The 27,637-nt window shown below is 34.9% G+C and overlaps 1 protein-coding gene across 16 annotated transcripts in view; it reads right to left on the bottom strand.

Moving 5' to 3' along the window:
• Positions 1-27,637, bottom strand: part of VPS13B (vacuolar protein sorting 13 homolog B) — an 831,417-nt gene that overhangs the window by 487,990 nt on the left and 315,790 nt on the right. For all 16 annotated transcript variants that reach the window (XR_004346563.1, XR_004346562.1, XM_032610621.1 and 13 more), the window contains one exon: positions 2,813-2,922. Coding sequence is in view for 14 of the 16 variants with exons in the window: in XM_032610621.1 (XP_032466512.1) it covers positions 2,813-2,922 (110 nt within the window). In the remaining 2 variants the exon portion in view is untranslated. The remainder of the gene's footprint in view (positions 1-2,812; positions 2,923-27,637) is intronic.

Here is a 27,637-nt window from a genome sequence, read left to right as displayed (position 1 = left end):
TGCAAATATGAAGATATTTATCCCAATATTATTTGTAACTGAATGATTAGGATTATGGGTATTTATTTGTTTAGCTTTTAAATGAAACTACTAGTTTTGAACTTAGAGAAATATATATATTTATATTTAACTTAAAAATACTTATGAAACAATATAATAAAAGTAAAATAAAAAATCAAAATCTTTGAAGGTACTTGTATCAATCAAACAAATGTATAATTTACTTAAGCTGCTAGAACGCTACCTGACATTCAGGGATATCTATGGTGTACTGGAGATAACTGCATCACTTATAAAATAACCAATGAAAAACTTATAATACAATGAAACATTATTCAGCCCTAAAAAATAAGAAAATCTTGCTATTTGTGACAACATGGATGGACCTTGAGGCCATTCTGCTAAGTCAGACAAAGAAAGACAAATACCACATTTATATGTGGAATCTAAACAAAACAAAACCCAAAAAACCCAAAACATCAAATTCTTCATACAGAGAAGAGAGGGTGTTTGCCAGAGACAGGGGGATTGGGGGAGGGGTGTGTGTAATGGGTAAAGGCAAAGTACTAACTTCCAGTCATAAAACGTAGTATACGATATGATGACTATTGTTAATAATATGTATTGTATATCTGCAAGTTACTAGGAGAGTAAATATTTTCTTGTCACAAGGGAAAAAATTATTTAACTATGTGTGGTGATGGATGTTAACTAGACTTATAGTGGTGATTCTGCAATATATACAAATATTGGATTGTTATGTTGCTACCTGAAATTAATATGTTATATGTCAATTATATCTCAGTAAGAAAAAAATTTACAACTAAATTTTTCTCAACTTGTCCCTGCCATTCGTCTTAACTTCTCTATTACTCATACTCCATATTTTGTTAAACTTTCTAAAATCCAAGTCTATTTATATTAGTTTCCTATACTTCCTCTGTACCCTTTGGGATAAAGTCTCAAACACTTACCATTACAAATAAAATCTTTTATGAATTGGTTTTCAATTTCTACCAGTCTCTATAAGAACACTTGGCTCTAGCCTGGAAACACTGAAGGTCCCTTTCTTGCCAAGTTACTCCATCGTCTTTGCCTCTGCTCACAGTTTAGTCTAGAACAACCTTCCTTGTCTGGCTTACTTTTATGACGCTCACCTCAATTGTCAATTCCTCCTTCTAACACCCATCCTCACCTGATCATGAGAATGTTTCCTTTTATGTTTTCATATACTCCTGTAAATACATCTAACATAGCAATTACAGTCAGCCCTCTGTTGATCTGGAACCCGAGGATACAGAGGGCCAACTGTACTACACCAAGGGACCTAAGCATCGTGGATTTTGGTATCCACAGGGGAGGGAGGGCTGGAACCAATCCCCTATGGATACCAATGGAGGTACCAAGAATGGCATTACTACTACATTCCTTCACATTCTCAAATACACTAAATACCTCTAGAGGAAGGGATATTCTCAACCACGATTTCTGTTTCTATAGCCCCAGTACCTAGAATACTGCACTGTATTCTGTATGTATTTGATAAAAGGAAGCATGAAATGGAGAAGGGATGGCAGAAGTTTCAAATGAATTTAGGACAAAATGAAGAAAAACTTTTAAAAAGATGCTCCTTGAGACACGGGTTGCACTTTTTTAGTTAATTTTTATATTCTTATGTAAATATAAAATTATACACTTTTCTCCTATAAATTAGCTTTAAGTTACCTCAGAAAAAAAATACAAAGCTATTCCAAGTAGAATGTTACAAAATTACAATTAAGTCAATGGGAGAATGCAATTCAATATCACATAAATTTGGCCTCAAAAATTCTTAGTTCTAGAGGGAAGAGATATGGGAACATATGTATGTGTATAATTGATTCACTTTGTTATAAAGCAGAAACTAACACACCATTGTAAAGTAATTATACGCCAATAGAGATGTAAAAAAGGGCTTCCCTGGTGGCGCAGTGGTTGAGGGTCCGCCTGCCGATGCAGGGGACGCGGGTGCGTGCCCCGGTCTGGGAGGATCCCACGTGCCGCAGAGCGGCTGGGCCCGTGAGCCATGGCCGCTGAACCTGCGCGTCCGGAGCCTGTGCTCCGCGGCGGGAGAGGCCACACATTGAGAAGCCCGTGTACAGCAAAAAAAAAATAAAATAAAATAATGTAAAAAAAAAAAAATTCTTAGTTCTGAGATATACTAGATGTGTGAAAATAGGTAAGTTAATCTCAATAAGCATCAGTTTCTTCATCTTTAAAATGCGAATAATAAAACCCATCTGTCAGAATTACACATAGAGAATTACACGTAAGTATTCAGGGGACTATAATTAGCTCCTTTTGCTTTGTAATTTAGACCCCTTTAAACACACACATATGCCAAGTCTTTTGCACCAACCATCCCAATACCAGAGTTAGGCACACTCAATGCATGTTTGTTGAATAAACCTACAGATGAAGAAGAAATGTAGAGATAATGAAAATGAAAGCTAACATTTTCTACGCAATTATTATGTATTGGACACTCTGAGAACAAACATGTAGGGACTATGAGGGAAAATAAGCCATTAAAATAGGACTACCTAACCTAGTCTCTCTAAAGTATCTGCTTTACAAGCAATTGTAGACCAAGTCCCTTTAACAATCAATGCAACTCTACTTTGAACTGTAATTTCTTGTACAGAAATTAAAGAGTAGAATTGCTTGAAAGGGGTAGAATTCTGGTACCTCCATAAATAAAATCAACAGAAGAAATATATAACTCTAACAAATAAGAAAAAAAATTATTTAGAGAATTATAAAAATTTCTCACCTGCTGCATATGTTTACTGGTTCGCTTCTGAGGTTGATAAATAAGCCAGGTGTATAAGATAGGGTCAATATTAACTGCTAGTCCTTGTACATTACAAAGAAGTACGGCACCTAAAAAACAAGATTTTTAAATTGTTACATTCCTCCTAAAAATAATAAGCTTGATGTCACTTTACACCAATAAGTAGGAGAGCCATAATAAAAAAGATGAACAACAGTAAGTGTTGCCACGGATGTGGAGGAATTCAAACCTTCATATACTGCTGGTGGCAACATAAAATAATGCAAATAATATGGAAAATAGTCTGGCATTTCCTCAGAAAGAAAAATATACAGTTACAATATGACCCAACAATTCTATTCCTAGGTATATACCAAAAGAACTGTAACCAAATATCCACGCAAAAACTTGTACACAAATTTTCATAGCAGCATTATTCACAATAGCCGACGAGTGGGAAAACATGAATGTCCATGATGAATTGCTGAATGGATTAGCAAAATGTAGCAGAATCACACAATGGAAAACGATTTATCCATGAAAAGGAATGAAGTACTGATACATGCTATAACATGGATAAGCCTTGAAAACATGCTAAGTGAAACAAGCCAGTTACAGAAAACCACGTATTATACGATTCCGCTTACATGAAATAGCCAGAACAGGCAAAACCATGAAGAAAAAAGTAGATCAGTGGATGCTGGGGCCTGGGGGGAGGAAAGAATGGGAAATAACTGCTAGTAGATATATGGTTCTTTTGGGAGTGATGAAAATGTTCTGTAATTAGAAAATGGTGATTGCTGTACAACCTTACAAATATACTAAAAACCACTAAATTATGCACTTTAAAATAATGTACTTTATGGAATGTGAATTATATCTCATTAAATGTGCATTTGCCCTTAAAAAATATTAATAAACTTTATTTTTTAGGCAAACAGCAATTTCTATATTGGCCATGAGAAGGGAATATTATCTCCCTTCTTTGGTTATATTACAGAACTAACTCATGATATTAAAGGAAGCATTATTATAACCACTTAATAAATCACTGTAAATTACAGCTTTAAATGTTCAGAAGCAAAGAGAGAGAGCTGCCTAGATGAAATGCAGGCTAACATTCTGACATGAAACACAAAGACTGAAGTGTAACAAGTTGCAATTCCATCCTACTAACTAAAACATTTTTGTCCCTCTCTAATAAAAAGTAGCTCACATAAACTTAACTAAAGCAGGATATCCCATTCTTAATTTATGTGGGGCAGGTCATGTATATCTGTAAATAAGATTTTGCATTTCTACATATATTTTTTGATAAAAATAGTATTAGCTCCACTAGGATGTACAGAATATGAAGGAAGGGATATTAGTCAGCTTTGCTCTCAACTGTATTTCCAGCATCTGAAAAAGTACCTTCCACGTAGTAGGAGCTGAAAAAAGAATCACAATAAATGGTAGACAGATTCTCAGGTTAGTTGAAAAAAGCCCATTTGTTCTATAATATTGCAGATAATTAAAACAGCTAGTACAATTAGTATTAATACCAAGTCCTATGAAAAGTGAACCACAAAGAGACTGAGATAAAAGGATGGACGAGACAAAGCAAGCAAAAGAGAAATTTCCCCCTTTTTCAAAGCTTTGCACAGAATTTTCAAATGAAATTTGCCATGTGTACTCCTGTTCTACTTTACATTGCTACTTCTCCCAGGAACCCAAAATCGGTATAGATTCCTAGGCAACATGCTGAGACAACATAAGCAATCCCTCCTTCCATGTAACAAAGCATGTGCTAGTGAGCAATGATTCACTCAAATACACATATCAGAAAGGAATGATGGGGAGGAGCTAAATACAAGATGACTCCAAAACGGGGGGATCATAACTGAAGTCAATTGGAAAATACAATTCAATATATATTTTTTCCTGTGATAGAATGCAGATTCCTCATAAGAACCTAAATTCTCCTATTTCTCAAATACCACTAATAATATAGAATAAAGGCTTAACATGCTATATTATATTAAGGAAAATAAAATAAGACTCCCAAAATTATATCCAGTTTTCAAATAATTCTAACAGCTCTACTATGCCAGAGACTATCAACTCCACAAACTAACAAAAATATAGCACCTAGATATATGAGTATATATAGCAAGAGCTAATTTGAATAGTGTTATTGTTTTAAACAACTCATTCTATCAAAATATGTTACTAGGTGAGAAACAGAATTTGGCCTGAAATATGAAAGACTATTAATCAAATCCTTTTTATTTTAAAGAAATGTGTTGAACACATTTAAATAGAGTTCAAAAATTCATTTAAATTCAAGAATACATAATTCAATCATAAAAGTTAAAAGACTTTTCTAAAATCCATATACAGAAATAAAATTACATTTAGATTTAAATTACTATGAACTGCTTGCTGTCACATAAGCCCATAATATTTTATAATTAATATCACATAAATATTAAAGACACCAAAATAATACGTGGTTAACAATAAAGAATGTATTTCGTCAAAAGAAGGAATTACCACAAGAAAAAAACTTTGGGATCCAGAAGACAAAGGATCCAACACAGGAAAAAAGTGACCCAGGATGACAACAGTGAATTAGTGACAAGTATATGGAAAACTTAGAAACAACAAACAATTAATAAATACAGGAAAAACAAATGTTATAAAGAAAAGGATAACTAACCATATGATAAACATGACCATACCATGAATAATATCTACAGACAGAACTATGTAAATTCTGAAAAAAATGAATTCATTGATTAATCAAATGTATAATACAACAATATCATACATTTGATTACTGGGGGTATGGGTACATAAGAGGAATGTGTGATGGGCACTGAAGAGGGTAAAAGTTAGCCAATTATCATTTTCCACAGTAAGATAGCAATGAATAATGCTGTAAAATGAACAATCAAGAAAGAGCAAGAGGGCTTCCCTGGTGGCGCAGTGGTTGAGAGTCTGCCTGCTGATGCAGGGGACACGGGTTCATGCCCCGGTCTGGGAAGATCCTACATGCCGCGGAGTGGCTGGGCCTGTGAGCCATGGCCGCTGAGCCTGCGCGTCCAGAGCCTGTGCTCCGCAACGGGAGAGGCCACAACAGAGAGGCCCACATACCGCAAAAAAAAAAAAAAAAAAGAGCAAGAGAAGCCAAGTTATTTAAAAACATGGACGTAAACACCAAAATAATTACCAAAAAGACTTTTGAAAAGGGAACATTAAAAAACAGGTGCAGGTGACATGAGGGAGAATATAACTGGGATTCTCAAAATGGGGACAACAGAAAAGAGAGGTAGATGAGCTTTAGATTTTCTTGCTGAGGAATATCCTTATAGCCACTAGCAAAATGCAGAATAAATTTTTCTCTTTGAGAGATGTCTCCAATTCACTGAAACATAACAGCCACAAATTAAGATCCGTGAATGAGTTCCATAACAAAAAAAATCAGCAAGCACTGCAGAAGGCAAGTGAGCAAGAGTCAGAAAAAAGAACAAACAAGTTTAGACTTTCAAGCACTAAAGATATTTGAATACAGAAAAACAGCTATGGGGACTTCGCTGGTGGCGCAGTGGTTAAGACTCCACGCTCCCAAGGCAGGGGGCCTGGGTTCAATCCCTGGTCCAGAAACTAGATCCCACACGCATGTCACAACTAAGAGTTCGCACTCCACAACTAAAGAGCCCACCTGCCGCAACTAAGGAGCTGGCAAGCCGCAACTAAGGAGTCCACCTGCCGCAACTAAGACCCAATGCAACCAAATAAATATTTTCTAAAAAAACAGCTATGTAGAAAACGTTTAAAATACAAAAGTATGCAATCATGAAGGGGAACAAACAATGAGAAAGTATCAGCAAAGAACACATTTTAAAGAAAAATGGAAATTACAGAAATGACAGATTTAGTTTTTGAAGTAAAAAACTCATTGGACAGGTTAAATAGCAGATTAGACATAGTTGAAGAGAAAATTAATAAAATAGAAGAAACACAGTAAGATAATTTAGAATGTATCTGAGATAGAAAAATGAGAGAAAACAGTTAAAATGATGTTAAGAGATGTGAGGACTGAGTAAGAAGAACAAACATATACCTAATTAGATTCCAGAAGGAGTTACTAAGGAATGAGAAGAGGTAATATTGTTAAAAAATAAGGCTGAGGGACTTCCCTGGTGGTCCAGTGGTAAAGTATCCATCCTCCAATGCAGGGGATGCAGGTTCGATACCTGGTCAGGGAACTAAGATCCCACATGCCACGGGGCAACTAAGGCCGTGCGTGACAACTACTAAGCTCGCATGCCTCAACAAGAGAGCCCACACACCACAACTACAGAGCCCACACACCGTGGAGCCCACGCACCACAGCTACAGAGTGAAAAACCCACATGCCACAACTAGAGAGAAGCCCGTGCACTACAACAAAGAACCCACATGCTGCAACTAAGACCAGATACAGCCCAAAAAAAAGAAATAAAGAAAAAAGTGGCTGAGAATTTTACAGAATTGCCAAAAGATATTAAGCCTCACACCTAAGAAGCCCAAAGAATCCAAACTGGATAATTAAAAATAAACCTATATTAAACAAACAAACAAACAAAGAAGAAACAAAACACTGAAGAGAAAAAGAAGATCAGAAAAGAACCCTAAATAAAAAGAAAGATGTCCTGAGGTATAGAAAAGCAAATAAATTGACAATCAACTTCTTAGCAAATAGTCAATGGTATTCATTACGTGATTTTTCTTCAAAACTTACATATATTCTTTTGTATGCACCAAGTGTTACCATTAAAAGATGATAAAAGAAGAAAAAGAATAAATTAAATTGATTTTAAAAGTAAATCTATCAGGATAAGTTTTGTTCTAATATTATACATCTCAAGTACAAGCCACATAGAAACTATTTTTTAAATTATGATGAAAATATGCAAAAAACCTATATAAACAAAGCAGTTATAAATTTAAAAGAATACAAACTGCAAAAGACAAAAGTAAATTAAGGAATTACGGAATTCTCCATATGAGGCAAATTATTTTAATAGTCTTTTCATATGTGCCAAAAACTAAGCATGTTGAGTAAATTTTTAAAAACTTTCTCAGTAAGTTATTAGCACACCTTTAAAATTGGGATGGTAGAGAAAGGGAAAGGAAAACAAATGTAAATAGGTAAATATTTTCACATGGACAATTAATTCTGAAAGTCTTATTTTATTTTAATGAAAAAGTTAAATACTTCACCAACAAATACTCAATTAAGTCACATAATTGCATTATACCAAAAATGACTAAATGACTTACAGCCAGGCTTGAACTTTATGAATGTTAAACAGGTAATAAAAGAGAATAATCTATTAATTTACCAACTTAGCTAAAATTATAATTTAGAATAATGTTCTCCTAAATTTAAAGGGATATTTTTATATTATATTCAATTTATGAGACACAGCCTTTAAAAATAACACACAAGTTCTGACATATAAGTGTGCAGACAATTAGTGTGATAGTTGACTCAGAACAGATCCTCCATAAATCACTAAAATTTGGCGATATATTATTCTGTTTAATTTTAGCCTGGGAGACAACTAATGAGAAAAGTGTGCTTTACTCCTCTGTTCACTGCCAAAATGGCTCACTTATCCACATTCCATTCAGGCTTTACCAATTAGTTAAACCAAGGCACCACTGTCATTTTCAGTTACATCCTAAGCTGAAGAATGGGAACTGAAGTAAGGGTTAGAGACCAAAGATGCAGAGCATTAAAATTAAACATACATCCTTCTTATCAGCTACAGAAACCTTGTCAACCAATGAGACTGTCCTGTAAAATATCAAGTTATTAATAGGAAAAAGTACCCTGCATTTATCTTAAACCAATGAATGAGACAAAAAACACAGACATATTAATCTTCCTCTAAGTTTAAGTGGCTAAAGCTCACTCTTTTTCTATTATGCAACTATAGTAAAGTACGAACTTTTTAGATGCATAGTGCTCTTAAGAAATTGTTACTCTTAGTTTTAAGAATAATTTCAAAACTTTTGGCTACATAGTTAAATAAACAAAAAAGGAAGAATCAATACTTCAAAAACAAGGGTGGGGAATAAAGGCAAGATAGAGTAATCAGACACTAAAAAAATGACAGAGCAGGGATGAGCTGCCAACTACTGGCAACCTTATCCAAGGTAATTGTCAAATTTAGTATAAATGAATCATAAGATTTTTAGGTATGTGTGTATGGTAGCTCATGTTACTTAATTCATAATTATTTCCCCTTCTCTTAGGATATAGAAAATCACAAGAGAACTCTATCCCATTGTAACAATAAGAACAAGCCATGTAACCTATCAAAGCTTTTCAACATTCATCAGACAGATTTTCTATGAACAAAAATCATAAAAGTGAAAGACCCCTCATAGGGCAGAAGGAATGAACAGTGGCTTTTATTCTTGGCACAGCAGTAGGAGGAAAAGAAAGTGGATAAGAAGAAAACAACTGACCTTTTAACAAATGTTTAGAGTTAGTAAGGGGCAGACATGACAGTTTAGAATCTCTGCAAACTGTAGACACAAGGGAAATCTACCCACCTGCCATCTCTTTTCAACAAGCCTCCACCAAATGTTCATAAGAATAACAGGGGACAGGACTGGACAGATGAGAAAGATCCCACTGAGATGCAGGGACATGGAGCCTGATGAAGTCTGAGTGCAAAGAAGGAGAATCGAGAGAAATTTCACAGCCACTCTGAACATTTCAGTGGGCACCAAGCAGGGCAATCTGTGCTAGGAGAAGAAAAGAGGAACTAAGAGAGATAGACCCCTCCATAAGGACAGATGAAAACGGCATGCTGAAGTCTGAGGGTAGGTCAGGAGAACTGAGTGAAAGTCACAAACCATACTAAAAGAAAAATTCTGATCCTGCTCTCAAAAATATCTGAAGTCTGGGGTGACTTAATATAAGTAAAGCAGGATCAGAACAAGCTCAACCACAGAATAGAAAGCAAAGACCAAACCCAACTCAACTACACCAAGAACATGACAAAATAAGAGGCATGCCCTTCTGTGGGCATAAGCATTATTTACCATAGGTTCTATTCTTTTTACATACAATGCTTGGCATTCAATTTAAAAAAAAAGATTATGAAACACACAGTAAAACAAAAAGAAATACTATCAAAAGAGAAAACAGGGGCTTCCCTGGTGGTGCAGTGGTTGAGAGTCCACCTGACGATGCAGGGGACACAGGTTCGTGCCCCAGTCCGGGAAGATCCCATATGCCGCGGAGCGGCTGGGCCCGTGAGCCATGGCCGCTGAGCCTGCACCTCCGGAGCCTGTGCTCCGCAGCGGGAGAGGCCACAACACTGAGAGGTCCGCGTACCGCAAAAAAAAAAAAAAAAAAAAAAAGAGAGAGAGAAAACAGTCAATAGCACCAGTCCCAAAGGTGGCAGATACGAGAATTATCAAACAGGGACTTTAAAAGAACTCTAATAAATACACTAAAGAAAGTAGTGAAAAAGGTAGACAAGCATGAACTGAAGGGGAATTGCAACAGAGAGACAGAAACTATTAAAAAGAGCCAAACAGAAATCCTAGAATTTGAAAAATATAGTATCAGAGGTAAAGGATTCTTTAAAAATTTCTTTCTAAAACTTATGAATGATATCAACTGACAGATTCAGCAAACCCAAGAAAAATAAAGGAAAAGAAAACCAGATCTACACACATCATGACCAAAATGCAGAAAACCAAAGATAGAAAAAAATGTTGAAATCATACAGAGCAAAAAAAGGCACAATAGACATAAGGGAACCACGATAAGGACAATTTCTCATCAGAAACAATGGTGGCCAGAAGACAGTGGAATGATACCTTTAAAGTGCTAAAAGAAAAGACAGCCTAGATTTCTATATCCATTGACAATATCCTTTTAAAATGAAAACAAAACAAAAAAAAATAATTTGTCACCCGAAGTCTTGCCCTACTAAAAATTATTAGAGAAGTGCTTTAGTCCAAAAGAAAATTATGCCAGATAGAAACTCAATTCTAGAAAAGGAATGAAGGGCACCAGAAAGAATAAAATATGTTGGTCAATAAAGCAGACCTCTTTAAAACATTCTATCTTAGTTACATATATATACACACACACATACACACACAAACGTACATCAATGTTACTGTCAAACCCAATTTAAATTAAATAAAAAATATACATTGAACACATTTGTGTACACATGTACTTTCTTATTTCCATCTATCCAAATTCTGCACATCCTTTCATTCAAATTAGCTTCCACCATTAACACTTCTTACCACCACTGCCCTTTCCATTCTCTGGCCAGCTGCAATACTGAGTATTATAGAGCTCATTTTAGCCACTGACTCAATTTCATTTTCTCAGTATATAAGAATGTCATAAGTTAAGAATAAGGATGGCAGAAGAGGTTATGAGTGCTTTAGGAAATTGCAGAATGTGTGAAATAGTGACACATTCAGAAAGACCCATCTGTGTTCCCTGGTCATGAATTCAAAGTGAGTGAACTCATCCTGGTTGCATGTTTTTCTCCAGTCCAGTTGAGGTCCACAGAAGAAAGACAAATTGGACTTCAAAAAGACTCTGCTTGTTATTTTATATTTCCTATTGGTGTTCTTCTTTTTTCTCCCCAGATCAAATAGTTACTTAATCAGTTTTATCAGGTATTAAGTTAATAACTGGTTTCCTTCTCACTCTTATGCCTTATTTCTCAATTGGAACAGAATTCATAAATGAGATTTAATGGTAACCTCAAACCATAAGTGTCAGTAATTAATACTTTGTGATGTTTCAAACTTTTTACCTCTGACTTTATATTTATGGCATAAAACCCTAAAACCATAAAGGTATTTACAAACAGCTTTGAGAGGAAAAAGCTTAGAATTTCTAAAAGATAAGAGATACCAGAGACAAAAGTAAAGGCAAAAATCAGACTAGAACAAAATATCAGGAAAAAACATAACAAAGACAATATTCATGACATAGGAAGACCTAAAACTTACTAAGCAAAAAAGATATAAAAACAAACAGGACAAGGGCGGGGGGTGGGGGAGGGAAGCTGGGACGAGGTAAGAGAGTAGCACTGACATATACACTACCAAATGTAAAACAGATAGCTAGTGGGAAGCTGCTGCATAGCACAGGGAGATCAGCTCAGTGCTTTGTGATGACCTAGAGGAGTGGGATAGGTAGGGTGGGACGGAGGCTCAAGAGGGAGGGAATATGGGGATATATGTATGTGTATAGCTGATTCACTTTGTTGTATAGCAGAAACTAACACAACATTGTAAAGAATTATACTCCAATACAGATATAAAAAAAACAACCAAACAGGAGAATGGGCAAAGAATATAAAAAGACAACTCACAAAATAAATACAACTGGCCTTCACTAATGCTCAACATTACTAACAGCTAAAGAAATTAATGATAAAACAATAAGATAATTTATCAGTGACAGATTAACAGAAGCTTAAATGAATTAAAGTCTATTACTGATAAAGGTCTGAAGAATAAAGCACTCCCATGCTCTGCTGAAAGAAATGGAAACTAGTACAGTCTTTTTGAAGGCTATTTTGGAATCACCTATTAAAATTTTAAACGCACAATTCACTGATCCAGCAATTTTAGTTCTTGGAATCCTACATAAATATTTGTAGATGTTCTTAAAATATGTGCACAAAGATGTTCACTTGTAGTATTATTTACAGTAATGTAAAAAAAATCTATGTCTACAAATTATAATTATTTAATGTTACACCACTCAGCTATTAGACGATGAAGTAGAGAGTACATAATGACACAAAAATAAGTGCAGAATAGTATATAACATAATAATAGTTAATAGTGTAAGCATAAAACATGCTTATATATATTTAAAGATAAAATAGTGATATCTCTAGGTATATGTAGGTAAAAATATCAGTGATATACTATATAAAAAAAAGATTTGCAAGTACATGAATCAAGCTGTATATAAACCAAGGTAGAACAAACATATCACTTCATGATATAAAGATAATATATTACTATATTATTTATATTCTAAAACCATGAAACTACATTCACATTTTTCCTGATCAAAATTTTGAATTTCAGTGAAAAATTCGGTTCGTGTAAGAAACAAAAGCAAAAACTTGATTCACCACAAGTAAAAACCATTTAGAAAATTACCAGATCTCATAAAAGTCTCTCTTTTATTTATCTTCAGTGTGTCATTGTTCTTTACTCAGGATTTTCATTATTCAGAATCCCCATCCCCGTATCCTGCACCAAATCAATGTAAACAAATATGGGATCCTATAACTAGAAAATAACTTTTAAAAGCAATTCTTCACTTTAAACTGGATTTTTTAGAATTACCATATGATCCAGCAATCCCACTCCTGGGCATTTATCAGAACAAAACTATAATTCAAAAAGATACATGCACCCCTACGTTCACAGCAGCACTGTTTACAATAGCCAAGACACAGAAGCAACCTAAACAACCACTGACAAATAGATAAAGAAGGTGTGGTATATATACACAATGGAATACTGCCAACCATATAAAAGAACTAAATAATGCCATTTGCAGCAACATGGATACAACTAGAGATGATCATACGAAGTAAAGTAAGTCAGAAAGAGAAAGACAAATACCATATGATATCACATATGTGGAACCTAAAATATGACACAAACATGACACATCTATCTATGAAACAGAATCATGGACATAGAGAACAGACTGGTGGTTGCCAAGGGGGGTTGGGACAGGAATGGAGTGGGAGGTTGGGGTGAGCAGATGTAAGCTTTTATACATAGAATGGATAAACAACAAGGTCCCACTGTAGAGCACAGAGAACTATATTCAGTATCCTATGATAAACTATAATGGAAAAGAATATATTAAAAAATGTATATATTTATACAACTGAATCACTTTTGCTGTACAGCAGTAATTAACACAACATTGTAAGTCAACTATACTTCAATAATAAATAAATAAATTTTGTTTATTTTGTTTTACTGGAAAATATCAGCAAAATATAGATTATAAATCAACACATAATCATTACAAAATTTATTATCATTGACTCACATACCTCAGTAAAATCTTTTTTATTACTAATATGACAGTTTGATTCATTTCAAATATTTCTGCATCTCTTTTATATACAGGCCCAAAACTCCAACATACATCTTAATTATATTAGCATATATTAAATAACCTAAGGCTATGTGCACTGCAAAGATACTGCAAACAATATGAATGAATTAATGTACAACTTGGAATAAAGCAGTATTTCATTTGGTTTAAGTATTTTAAAGCCAATACTGATCATCTCTGATCATGCTTAATTCTAAATAATTAATAATGTACTGATTTAGCATTTTAATCTTACTGACTCTATGAAGTTACATCTGACTTAAATTTTAAGCATACAGAATTGAGGATCATATGTATGTATCTCTTTCTATAGATAACAGCAGGAAACTTAATAAATGTTTTTTATTATAATGATTCTTAAAATCAACTGAAAGAAGAATCTTCGAAGTCATCCACACTAAATGGGGTCTATAGTTTTTAAATTCCATGTACCAGCAGTGGTTAGAAAGGACTCTTTCAAAATTATGATAATATTCAGCAAACTAACTAGGAGACAGAATATACATTTTGATTTAATTATAAAATCTTTGAATTACTAAATTTTTTATTAATAATGATAAATCTTAACTTGGAAATTAAAAGCAATGCTTTTTTAACCAAAACCCGACAAGCATGTATTTTCTGATACTTAATAGCATTACTTCTCATTTCATTTAAAATCTCATGGCATAAATCATAGGATAGATTTCTAGCATTCTTTTAATCCCAGGACACTGCCCTCCATTCCATCAGTCATCTTTCTCCAGCCAACTTATTTCTTTCACTTTTTCAGAAAGCAAGGCTGCTTTTTAAATACAAGAACCCTAGAATCACCATGTTTCAAACATAAATGAACATTTTTTTAGAAAATTGCTTATCTGCAGGTATCAAAACAAACAAATCCCCAATGTTTATGTTTTTCACAAAGTAACCTGAAACTGATTTTTCCCCCAACTTGAGTTCCCTTTGGGGGAAAAAAACCAATGGCGGAGGAAAATATAAATTTGCATGTTTAATTTACCCTACTCACTATTTTCCAAAAATACTTACTAGAGCACTTGATAGTTATCTGGAATCTTATTCTATTTACACCATATAGACCACCATAAATAACATCAGGTCTCTGAAATATGCCAATGTTTTATTCTACCTTGCTATGGTTCCAGTTTTGACATCTTTCCTCTGTAACTCAGACATAAAACACTACAAGATACACATAAATTTGAAGAGCAGGCAACTTTAGCCTTATATAGAGTTCTCAAGGTTACAAAGTTTACGTGGGTGTGAAGATTAGTTGATAAAATTAGAAGCTTTAAAGTTCAAGGACTTCTGGATTCTGCATAGGATTCTAGTATTAATTCAAATTCATGGTTGCCAGCCGTTAAAAGAATTAAGAAGTCATTAATATTCCTGGAGTTCAAATTGGATTAGAATCTTCTGTAACATTAAAGATTAATGTGGAGCAAGTATATAAAATACAGAACACAAGGAATAGCTATAGCTATTAAAGCCAACCACAATTATAAAGTATATTAATTTCATACTACCTCATTACTTTAAAAAAACCATTGAAGCTTTGAGTGACATGTGATTTAAAACTATTTTAAATAAGTTTGTCAAATTTAATTCCAAAACTCCTAGACATACAATTTTCAAAGTTTAAATCAAAATACTAGCAAGGATATGGTATAACTGATAGTGTAACACAGGCTTCAGTCTATAGACTATGAGATATTTTAGTAAAATTATTTTAATAAATATAAAGTATTTTGGAACACAACAATGCCCATTTGTTTACATGTTGTCTATGGCTGCTTTTGTATGAAAACAGCAAAACTGAGCAGCTGGTAGAGAGATTATATGGCCCACAAGCCTAAAATATATAAAGTATACGGCCCCTTAAGAAAAAATTTGCTGACCCCTGTTAACACATTGCTGGTAGGAGTTTACTATAACAATTTTGCATATGAATTTGGTAATAAAAAGTTAATACCTTTTAACTAATTAATTTCATTTCCAGAAATCTATACTAAACAAATATAGGAATTGTTTAATATTAACAATTTCACATACAGTTATTTATAATAGAAAATATTTGAAATGATCTAAATCTCCAAAAATGAGGACTGGTTATGCAAACTGATGTAGTCAAGTGACAAGCCAGTACATGTTCATTAAAATGATGGTTGTGAGGATTATGTAATAATAAGAAAATTCTTAGGACATAAACATAAATTTTAAATACAGTCTAATACAAGGTAAATAGCAAGGGAAAAACTAGAAGAACATATGTAAAAGAAATTTCAGTGGTTTGTGAATGGTTGATGGGTTAATTTTGTTTTCTGCTTTCTAGATTTTCTAACTTTCCAAATCCTATTTACTAAAGATATAATTACTTTTATAATAAAAACTTAAAACAATATATGTAAACATCTAAAGATTTCATGTGTTTAGCTGTTATTCCTCTGCTTAAACACTGTCTTCCCAATCTCCTTTGCATTAAATGTAAACTTATCATCATAGCGTACAAAGTCATGCAAAATCTGACTCACCTCTCTTTGAAATCTCATCTCTGACAGTCTTCAATGGTGACTATATTCCATCTACCCTTGAACACGCCAAATTCTTTGCTATTCCTTCAGTCAATCTCTCTAATCCTTCACAGAGGCCTGCCTCTGACTACTCTATTAAGTTTTCATCAAGTATCTTTGTTTAATATTTATGATTATATAATTTTCTGTTTACACATTATCTACCTCCTCAGAGACAATATAAGCTCATGAGATCAGGGACTATCTTCACTGTTCATATATGACCGATGCCAAGCACAGGGTTTGGCACATAGAAAACACTAAATTTAATGGATGAATATATGAATAAAGTTTTACATTTACCTTTAATCTTTCAAGCACTTATTATTAAGTGTTGCTTCATTTCATCCAGAAGTAATTATTTTAAAATATTTTCAAATCAAAGAATACTCCAAATATTACTCAATATAAGACACACTTTGATTACTGATAACAAACAGATCTCTCTCCAGCCTGTTTTCCAATATTCCAATGTGACACTACTTCATGTATGTTGTATTAAGACTTTAAACTGATTATATAAATTATATAGGCTATGTGGAGATATGTTATGGTCCACAAAAACTAGGAAGAAAATACTGTTAATCAATATTAACATTTGGCTGTAGATTAGACTCCTAATACCTGAGGACTTAAACCCCAGTTGCTTCAACATCTATGTCTATACTGTAGCCACATGAAGCTGGTATCTGGAAACAAATATATTTCTTAAAGATATAATTGGCATCACATAAATTTTTTCTTTAATGTTTTATGATGAACATTTTCCTGTGTTGTTATTGTTTTTTACTCTCTAGCATTCTGTTCCCCTGTCTCAGATACCTCTAATTCACCCCTTGAGCCTAAATCATTCCAGCAGTGCAGTGGTGACCAGCACTAACTGGCTTCCATACAGGGCAAAGTGACTAGACCTGTGCCTATCCAACATGTCTCTTGCCTCTGGATCCAGGGCTCGCAGATGACTCCTGAGATATGGAGCAGTACGGTTCCTCATTCAGTGCCCATAACTACATACAGAAGCTGGAGGAGCAGCAAAGTTAGTGTCCTGAGGAATAGAACCTTGACCAATGGAATATGTGAGCAAGGGGGAAAAGAAAATCTCTCCCAGAAAGAACTGTCCTGGGAAATAGTGGTATATAACCATACTGTTCTCCCTCCTTTGCTAACTCATAACCTTAATCCTTCAACGATAATCGCTAGTAATAGTAGTACATAAGCCTTTCTCTTAGGCTTTGCTTTCTGAGGAACCCCCCAAAATCTTCTTTTGTTTCTTCTGGTAAAAGCACTCAAGTTCCCTTTGGGAAATTATCACACCCCCCCCCCGAAATCATATATAGTTGAGTGGGATTATCAATCGAGGTGTTCTATACTTCCCTGCCCAAAGAATATGCATGTGACTGAAACCAAGTGTCTTAAATTGATCTTAAATTACCTATTTAAACCTATGTCTATTTCATTTTACCTCATTCATATAATTTGGTCAGCCCTCTCTCCTTCTCTCCCTCCCTTTCTTCCATTCTTTAGCTATCATTTATAGATCTAATACATATAAGATATTGTGCTAGGTATTCAAGGTACAATGATAAATGATTTCTGACTGGATTCTAAAGAAGGAGTAGGATTCTGCCAACTTGACAAGAAGCAGGAAAGGACATTCCAGGAACAAAGACCTGCTTGTGCAAAAACATGGATAAAGGAGAGGACAGTATCTTTAAGAACATACAAGTAATCTTAAAAGGCTGGAGCTGAAAATATGAATATGAGCATATGACTAGACCATAAATGCCCATTCCAAGGAGTAGTATTTTATTCTGAGGGTGTTAAATACCACTGAAGATTTTCAGGCTGGAGAAAATGATATCGCAAATGTGCATTTCAGAAAGATCAAAATGAACAGAGCATGGACTATGGACTGAGGGGTTAGAGGCAAAATAGGTAATATTTGATACTTTTACAATTAATCAGGCATTCAGGACATAAACCACAAGGGCACAGCCTGAGAAGTAAAAGTCAGAAATATTTTATTTGAGGGGTAGAAATAACATTACATAACTAAATTAGATGTAAGATATAGGAAAGAATGGCTCAAGTCACTGAGAAGATACAGTGATATAATTATTGATGAAATGGACTAAAATAAGAAACGGGTTTGAAGAGAAAGGTGAAGACAGCAATTTGGGAAATGGGGAATTTGGGGTGTATATGGAACACCAAGGTAAACATATTTATTAGTAGTCATAATATACAGGCCAACATTATTTGTGGAAACATTATTCCTGGGAGTAGAAGTGTAAATGAACTACGTGGAAGGAAGGAGTTATAGTTACCAAATTACAACCATAAGTAAAATAAAAATAGACACAAATTTAAATATGATACAACATAATAAACAATGAAAGTAATGCATATATATAAATATTATCATTATTATATAAAAATATATATAAATATTATCAGTGTAAATAAATACAGCTAAAACTGTTGTAGTCAAAGAAAAACAAAACAAAACCTCAAGACTATGTTCATCAAGGAAATGAAATGTTTATGGACAGATGGTTATGGACCAAAAGAAAAGAGAAATTTGAAAAGGAAAGTAAAGAATGGTTAAAGGACAGAATCAGAATACAAAAAAATCAAGCTACATCCTCTCTCTCTTTCTTCAATATTTCCAAGGGAATGATCCAAAGCACCAAATGCTAATCAAATCAAGCTTTAAAAAAAAAAAAAAACCATTTGATTTTATATATGTAACAACAGTCTTACTGAAGTTTGTTGGTTCTCTTTCCTCTAAATTGGTTTCACTGTTCTCAGATAAACTTATAAATAATGGCAAGTGACTACAATTAGGCTCCATATTATAACCTACTCACTTGGAAACAAAAAGGTAGTTTCTCTTTCCCAATAATTTCAACAAAAGTCTTGGATATAAATCTCCCTGCATTGGCTTGGTTCATATGATCATCCCTGAAACAATCACTTCAAAAAAGGAATGAAACTGGATTTCTAGGCATGGGTCACATGTTCAATCCTGGAACTACACTGTGAAATCAATCCCACTTGAACTATATAGCTTGCAACTACTATCAGATAAGGAGGAAATGAATGCTGAAAAGGCAAAAACAAAAGAAATGTCACATTTCACACCTAGGAGTTAGTACAGTAACTGATCATAATATTGTAATTTTTAAAGAATTTGATTACTTTAATTCCAAATTTCAATGCTACAAGAATAGTATAAGGAGCTCCAAAATACCTTCCAACCAAATCCCCCAACTGTCTAAATCTGGACCCAATTGCTTTACACATACCAACACACATCTACATATGTGTGTGTCCATGTGTCCATGTATAAAATCCTGTACTGATCCATTTGATATTTGAATTTTTTTTACGTCTTTATTGGAGTATAATTGCTTTACAATGGTGTGTTTGTTTCTTCTTTATAACAAAGTGAATCAGTTATACATATACATATGTTCTCATATCTCTTCCCTCTTACTGATCCATTTGAGAGTATACTGGATACATGGTGCCCATTTATTTCTAAATATGTCAGTGTGCATTTACTAAGAACAAGGACATGTTCTCACAGAAACGTTGTGTTTTTGAACAGATGTTGTGAAAAATTTTAAATCTTTCCTAATACTGAAAGCTCCTTAATTTAACAACAACAACAAAAAAGGTCTGTGTCACAAAGTCTCTTAATATCCCTGGAAATAAAAGATATTTCCATTACAAATAAAGAGAAAATGCAACATCACTAAAACAAAGTAAGTATTCCTTGGTCCATTTCTTTTAAAACATGTGATTTTCATTATTGGGAATTTTTCAGTTCTTGCCAGTAGTCATAGAAAAGATTCAGATTTCATTTAGAAAGTTCTCCACTCCCAGGTGGATAATAATCAATGTCTACACCCCCTGACAAAGGAAACCAATTGATTATACACTGCACCCCCACAGAAGTGTGCCAAGTCCAGCCAGTAGAGTGCCAAAGCACAAATGTTTGACATCCAAGACAGTGAGGGTACATGGAAAGATGTAATGAATTCTTCACAGGACTCTCAGCAGAGTTCATCTGAATTTGGCATACTCTGAGCCTTATTTTCTCCATTTTAAAGATGAAAGGGTTCTGTACCAGGCCAAGTAACAGGACCAGATTTACCCTCTCATGTGAAAAAAACAAAATATTGGGAGAAAATATATGAAAAAAAGGTATGCAAGACACAGGAAATCAGGCAACAAAGGACTGTGGACCCTGACATAAAAAAAATAAGGTGAGCCCTACAAATTGCCCCAGCTTACTGCCTTGAGAGAACTTCCAGGATATGGTGCAGAGAGAGGAACCAGGCAAAGCTCGGCACTCTCTCCAAGTAGAGAAGACATAGCTGAGAATACACAGAGATTAGAGTGGCTGGAGTTCTCAGGAAAGAGTACCAAAGAGGAGAGAGAGCTGCACAGAGAGAGAATTCCATAGATCTTCAAAGGGTCTTCTCAAGAATTCAACAGAAAGAAGAAAGAGGAATGGATATACAAATAGTCAATAATCACATTAAAAGCTGTTCAATATCATTAACCCACTAGGAAGGCAAAACTAAAAAAAATTGAAAATAACAAATATTGACAAGGATGTGGAAAAACAGGAACCATTTAGTACAGTGCTGGTGGAAATACAAAATGGTTCAGCTGCAGTGGCAACAGTTTGGAGGTTCCTCAATAAGTTAAACATAGACAATTCAACTCCTAGGTATATTCACCAAAGAACTGAAAGCAAGTACTCAAACCAATATATGTAATCATATATTCATATGTACACATGTTCATAGCAGCACTACTCATAAACGCCAAAAGGTGGAAACAATTCAAAAGTCTATAAAGGATGAATCGATAAATAAATAGTAGTATATACATACAATGGAATATTATTTGACCACAGAAAAAGGAAAAAAGCACTGACATATGCTATAATGTGGATGAACCCTGAAAATATTATGCTAAGTGGAAGAAGCCAGATGAAATATGTCACATATTTCCAATGGGAAATGAAGAGGAACCAGATAATAAGAATAAGAAACACTCAGAGAAAAAGAAGAGAAACCAAGAGAAGAAGCAAATGGAAGAAAGTATTTCAAGGAAAAGAGAGTGAGCGATTTTGTTAAATACTGCTGCCAAGTTAGAGAAAATGAGGACTGTGAACTGCCAGCTGAATACAACAATATTTAGGTTACTAGTAATTTGGACAAGAGCAGTTTTAACAGAGTGGGGAGAGCAAAAGACTGAATGGAATGAATTCAGAAACAGGAAGAGAAGAAATGGAGACAGTAGGTATAACACAATTCTTTTGAGAAGTTTTACTGCAGAGGGCAAGTAAATGCAGTGGTAGCTGGTGAGGAGAAAGTGGGATCCAAGGAAAGTTTTGTTCCTTTTTTTTCTTTTTTTTTTGAAACAGGACACAAAACAGCATGTCTATTTATAAGCTGGTGGAATGGTCCAGCAGAGAGGGAAAAGTGAATGAGTACAGATTTACTGCAGTGATGTCCTTGAATAGGGAGAAGAGATGGGATCTAGTGAACCAGCTTTAAATAACAGCATGGCTATTTCATCTATAGTAACAGGAAGGCAGAGTACTGGTGTAGATCCTGAAAGGTAAGTTAAGATGGTTGTGCATGTGAGTTATGAGAGTTTCTTCTTATAGTTTCACTTTTTTTCAGAGAAGTAGGCAGCAAAGTCATCATCCATAAAATGGGTTTGAACGTGCTGACAGTCAGGTATGGGGGAAGGTTTAAGGAGAGGATAAAATGAGAAACAGTGGTTTAAGGACAGTGCTTCTCAAACTTGAATGTGCTTAAGAAACACAAACGACCCTGAACACCCAAAGCAATCCTGAGAAAGAACAACGGACCTGGAGGAATCAGGCTCCCTGACTTCAGACTATACTACAAAGCTATAGTAATCAAGACAGTATGGTACTGGCACAAAAACAGAAATATAGATCAATGGAACAGGATAGAAATGCACGCACATATGGTCACCTTATTTTTGATAAAGGAGGCAAGAATATACAATGGAGAAAAGACAGCCTCTTCAATGAGCGGTGCTGGGAAAACTGGACAGCTACATGTAAAAGAATGAAATTAGAACACTCCCTAACACCATATACAGGAATAGACTCAAAATGGATTAAAGACCTAAATGTAAGGCCAGATACTATAAAACTCTTAGAGGAAAACATAGGCAGAACACTGTGTGACATAAAGCACAGCAAGATCCTTTTTGACCCACCTCCTAGAGAAATGGAAATAAAAACAAAAATAAACAAATGGGACCTAGTGAAACTTAAAAGCTTTAGCACAGCAAAGGAAACCACAAAACAAGATGAAAAGAAAACCCTCAGAATGGGAGAAAATATCTGCAAATGAAGCAACTGACAAAGGATTAATCTCCAAAATTTACAAGCAGCTCATGCAGCTCAATATCAAAAAAACAAACAACCCAATCCGAAAATGGGCAGAAGACCTAAACAGACATTTCTCCAAAGAAGACATACAGATTGCCAACAAACACATGAAAGGATGCTCAACATCACTAATCATTAGAGAAATTCAAATCAAAACTGCAATGAGGTATCTCACACCAGTCAGAATGGCCATTATCAAAAAATCTACAAACAATATATGCTGGAGAGGGTGTAGAGAAAAAGGAACCTTCTTGCACTGTTGGTGGGAATGTAAATTGATAGAGCCACTATGGAGAACAGTATGAAGGTTACTTAAAAAACTAAAAATAGAACTACCATGGGACCCAGCAATCCCACTACTGGGCATATACCCTGAGAAAACCATAATTCAAAAAGAGTCATGTACCACAATGTCCATTCCTCTATTTACAATAGCCAGGACATGGAAGCAACCTAAGTGTCCATCAACAGATGAATGGATAAAGAAGATGTGGCACATATATACAATGGAATATTACTCAGCCATAAAAAGAAATGAAACTGAGTTAGTTGTAGTGAGGTGGATGGATCTAGAGTCTGTCATACAGAGTGAAGTAAGTCAGAAAGAGAAAAAAAATACCATATGATAACACATATATATGGAATCACATATATGGAATTCCATATATATGGAATCTAAAAAAAGAAGGTTCTGAAGAGCTTAGGGGCAGGACAGGAATAAAGACGCAGATGTAGAGAGTGGATTTGAGGACATGGGGAGGGGGAAGGGTAAGCTGGGACGAAGTGAGAGAGTGGCATGGACATATATACACTACCAAATGTAAAATAGGTAGCTAGTGGGAAGCAGCCACATAGCACAGGGAGATCAGCTCGGTGCTTTGTGACCACCTAGAGGGGTGGAATAGGGAGGATGGGAGGGAGAGGCAAGAGAGAGGAGATATGGGGATATATGTATATGTATAGCTGATTCACTTTGTTATAAAGCAGAAACTAACACACCATTGTGAAGCAATTATACTCCGATAAAGATGTTAAAAAAAAAAAGAATTACCTGGGGAATTTTATTAAAATGCAGATTGTGATTCTATGGATCTAGTGTGTAGCTTGAGATGGTGCAATTCTAACAAGCTCCCATATGATGCTAACGCTCTGCTCCTAAATGACTACTAGTAGTAGTAGTCACTTTGGAGCAGAACAGAAGCAAGGACAGGAGAGCGCAGGATAAACAGACTGGGGGGGCGGGGGTTGGGTGAGTGGGTGGAATGATTGCAAAGAAGCAGTAAGATCCTGCTTTTAGGATAGTGGTCATGAAATTACAGTGACATCAGTCAGCATGACTATGTATTTTTCTCATCTCAAAGAGTTGTTATCTGGGACAATAAAGATCTCACCTGAAATTGTTATCTTCATTACATCTAAATGCAAAAAAGGGTAACTGCCCTTTTTTGATAATGGCCATTCTGACTGGTGTGAGATACCTCATTGCATTCTGACTGGTGTGAGATACCTCATTGCAGTTCTTATTATCATTCAGGTTGCAAAATATAAATAATAACACTTTTCATGTGCTAGGCACTACTCTAAAAACTTTTAAGGCCTTATCTCATTAATTTTAACAACAACCTAAGGAAATAGGTTATACACTAAACTCATTTTATAGATGTTAAAATTGAGCCCTAGAAAAATGAAGTCACACGTCCAAGATCATAAAAGCAATTAAGCTCAGAAGACAGGATTCAAAACCAGGTCTGTTTGACTACAAAGTCTCACACTTATAACCTCTGTTCTATAATAGTTCTCAAAGAGGTTATCTCTCTTCGAAGTATCCACTAATGGCTTTTTATAAAATATGTAATTCACCTAAATATCCTATTCTCCCCACACCCCTTAAATTTTAGGTCTTATTATTTCTTCCATGTACACTTAAATTTTACTGGAACTTCTAGTTTCTGTGTCTTTTTTTTTTTTAATTTATTTTTTGCTGCATTGGTCTTCGTTGCTGCGCACGGGCTTTCTCTAGTTGCAGTGAGCAGGCGCTATTCTTCATTGTGGTGCATGGGCTTCCCATTGAGGTGGCTTGTCTTGTTGCGGAGCACCGGCTCTGGGTGCACGGGCTTTGGTAGTTGTGGCTCATGGGCTCTGGAGCACAGGCTCAGCAGTTGTGGCGCACGGGCTTAGTTGCTCCGTGGCATGTGGGATCTTCCGGCCCCAGGGCTCAAACCCGTGTCCCCTGCACTGGCAGGCAGATTCTTAACCACTGTGCCACCAGGGAAGCCCCCGTGTCTTTTTAAACTGTATGTCTATTCACATTATTTTCCATTACCTAGTGCTATGCAGTAGGCTGTGACTAGGTTTTTACTAATTATAATAAAGATTTTTAAAAAACAGTGAAAGGACTTATCCTATTTTGGAGTCAGAATAAAGTGTAAGTCAGTATCTATTTACATTGAGCTAAAAGCCTATAGTGAAACAGTTTGTTATACTATAATTCATGTTTCTTTACCGCAAATTAGCTAAATTATGATTGGTAAATAGGGCAATGATATCAGCATATATAACCAAAAGGTTGTACTGATTCATATGCAGCTTTTCTCAGCACATTTTGAAGCAATCGGCTTTCTTACAACGAAAGAGAAAGTTTTTACAACATATGTGAAAAGGCTGATAATCCCATCGATGAGCTTTTCTTTCACACAGTGACTGATTCAGAGGTTGCATGAATCACTAGACCTTCTATATGTTAAGCTATCTGAAGAGGATGGGAGTGCAGATGAAGAGGCTAAGACATGTACCCTAAGTATAAAAAAAATTTTGATATATAAGTCTATATACTGATTCACAGTTTTTCATTTTGATGAAAGTGGTCACTCTTAAAAAGCAAATTTCCTCAAAGATCTATATCTCAAACAAATCATGAGACCCAAGATTTAAGGCTACCTGACAATGACAGCCTGATTACAACTGCCAGAGGAGACTTAACTGTGGTAGTATTTTCACCAAAACTGTTACTGTTTTTTTTTTTTAGTACTCTGGTTATAAAGTTCTGTATGTTTTGACTGCTAACTGCTTCTAACCCAATTTTCCCTAGAAATTCTGTTAATTGTATGTGCCAAATGCAAGATTTTTCAGGAATTAATGTATGGCGTTATGGGAGAAATGCTTGTTCTGTAGAATGCCTTTACAATCACACACACACATATGCATGTGTGTAAGTGATACTATTCACAGGATCTTTTCATAAAGTTTTAATGAATTTCCCATTTCAATAATCACAATCTATTAACTCTGAATTACTTGTAATCTTAAAATATATATACATACGTGAATACATATATATGCATATGTGTATGTATATACATAAATACGGAGAGTGAAAGAGAGAAAGAAACAGGGAGGCGAGAGGGAGAGAGAGAGAAGACACTTATTATGTATCTGGCACTATGCTAGGCCTGACCATGACTTACCTACTTAAAAAGGATATGATAAAAAAAAATCACCTGAAGTGATAACTTTATATATCTAATCATTTGATAATAGAGATAGTCTCAACCGACAATAACCATATATAATGCCACTAGAACCCTTGAACGGTTCTCAGGAAAGACTCACTTTATATTGAATGACCTCTTTACTCATACTACACTACTAATAGGGACTTCCTAATTTATATGAGACCATTCGTCCCCTATTTCACCATTATATTGAATCTGTCCTCAGTTATTCAATCATTAATTCAATCAACATTCATTAGGCACCTACTATAATAGGAACCAAAGGTACAATGACAAATTCAAAACAGAATCACTGCCCTTATCAATACTTATTTAGTAGAGACACTGAAGTAAACAAATAAGAAGAGCAATGCCCTAGACATGTACAAAGTTAAATGGAAACACAGAGGTGCAGAAGGCTTTGAAGTCAAAGGTATAGGTCTGAATCTGGCACTGACGCCGACTGTGTAAGTCCCTGACCATACCATTTCACTGCATATTTCTTTAATGTAAAACAAGACTAACACCGCACAATTTATAGGGCTGTTATGAAGACTGAATGAGAAAATGTTTATAAAATGCCTGTTACACATAAATTTAAAAAGTGATAGTTGCTGCAATCATCATTATCATCACCATCAACATATTTTGGGATGAAATTAGATGAAGAACTAAAAATAGTTCTGTCTTTAGATTTCATAGAACTAGACATGTCATTGCCAGCACCAAAAGCTTGTTGAATTATCTGGCTAAGGTAACCCAATCCTATGAAACAGTAGTCTTCCAAGAGATAGGCGTAAGGGAAGAAAAACTCAGCATCCTGTGGGGGAGGGGATGCAGTGCTCTCTGACAGGTACACTAAAGAAATGAAAATCTAATAGAGTCAAAATCATAGACAAATAGTGAGGTGTACCTTAAACCAGCCTTCGTAGGAGGTCCTAGAGGACACTAACATGTATATATGCCTAAAGGGAGCCATACCAAATAGCACACGTTTTCGTCCATTTGTATATGTCTTCATGACAGCTGACAGAGAATTACTGTCCCTAACTGCTAACATCTGAGTAGGATAATTCTGCACATTAGGAACCCAGTGGGCAAAAACCTCATTTATCTAAT

Source organism: Phocoena sinus, chromosome 17, assembly GCF_008692025.1.
Source record: "Phocoena sinus isolate mPhoSin1 chromosome 17, mPhoSin1.pri, whole genome shotgun sequence".
Taxonomy (NCBI): domain Eukaryota; kingdom Metazoa; phylum Chordata; class Mammalia; order Artiodactyla; family Phocoenidae; genus Phocoena; species Phocoena sinus.
The sequence above is the reverse complement of the archived record's forward strand: the minus strand, read 5'-3'. Positions and strand labels throughout refer to the sequence as shown.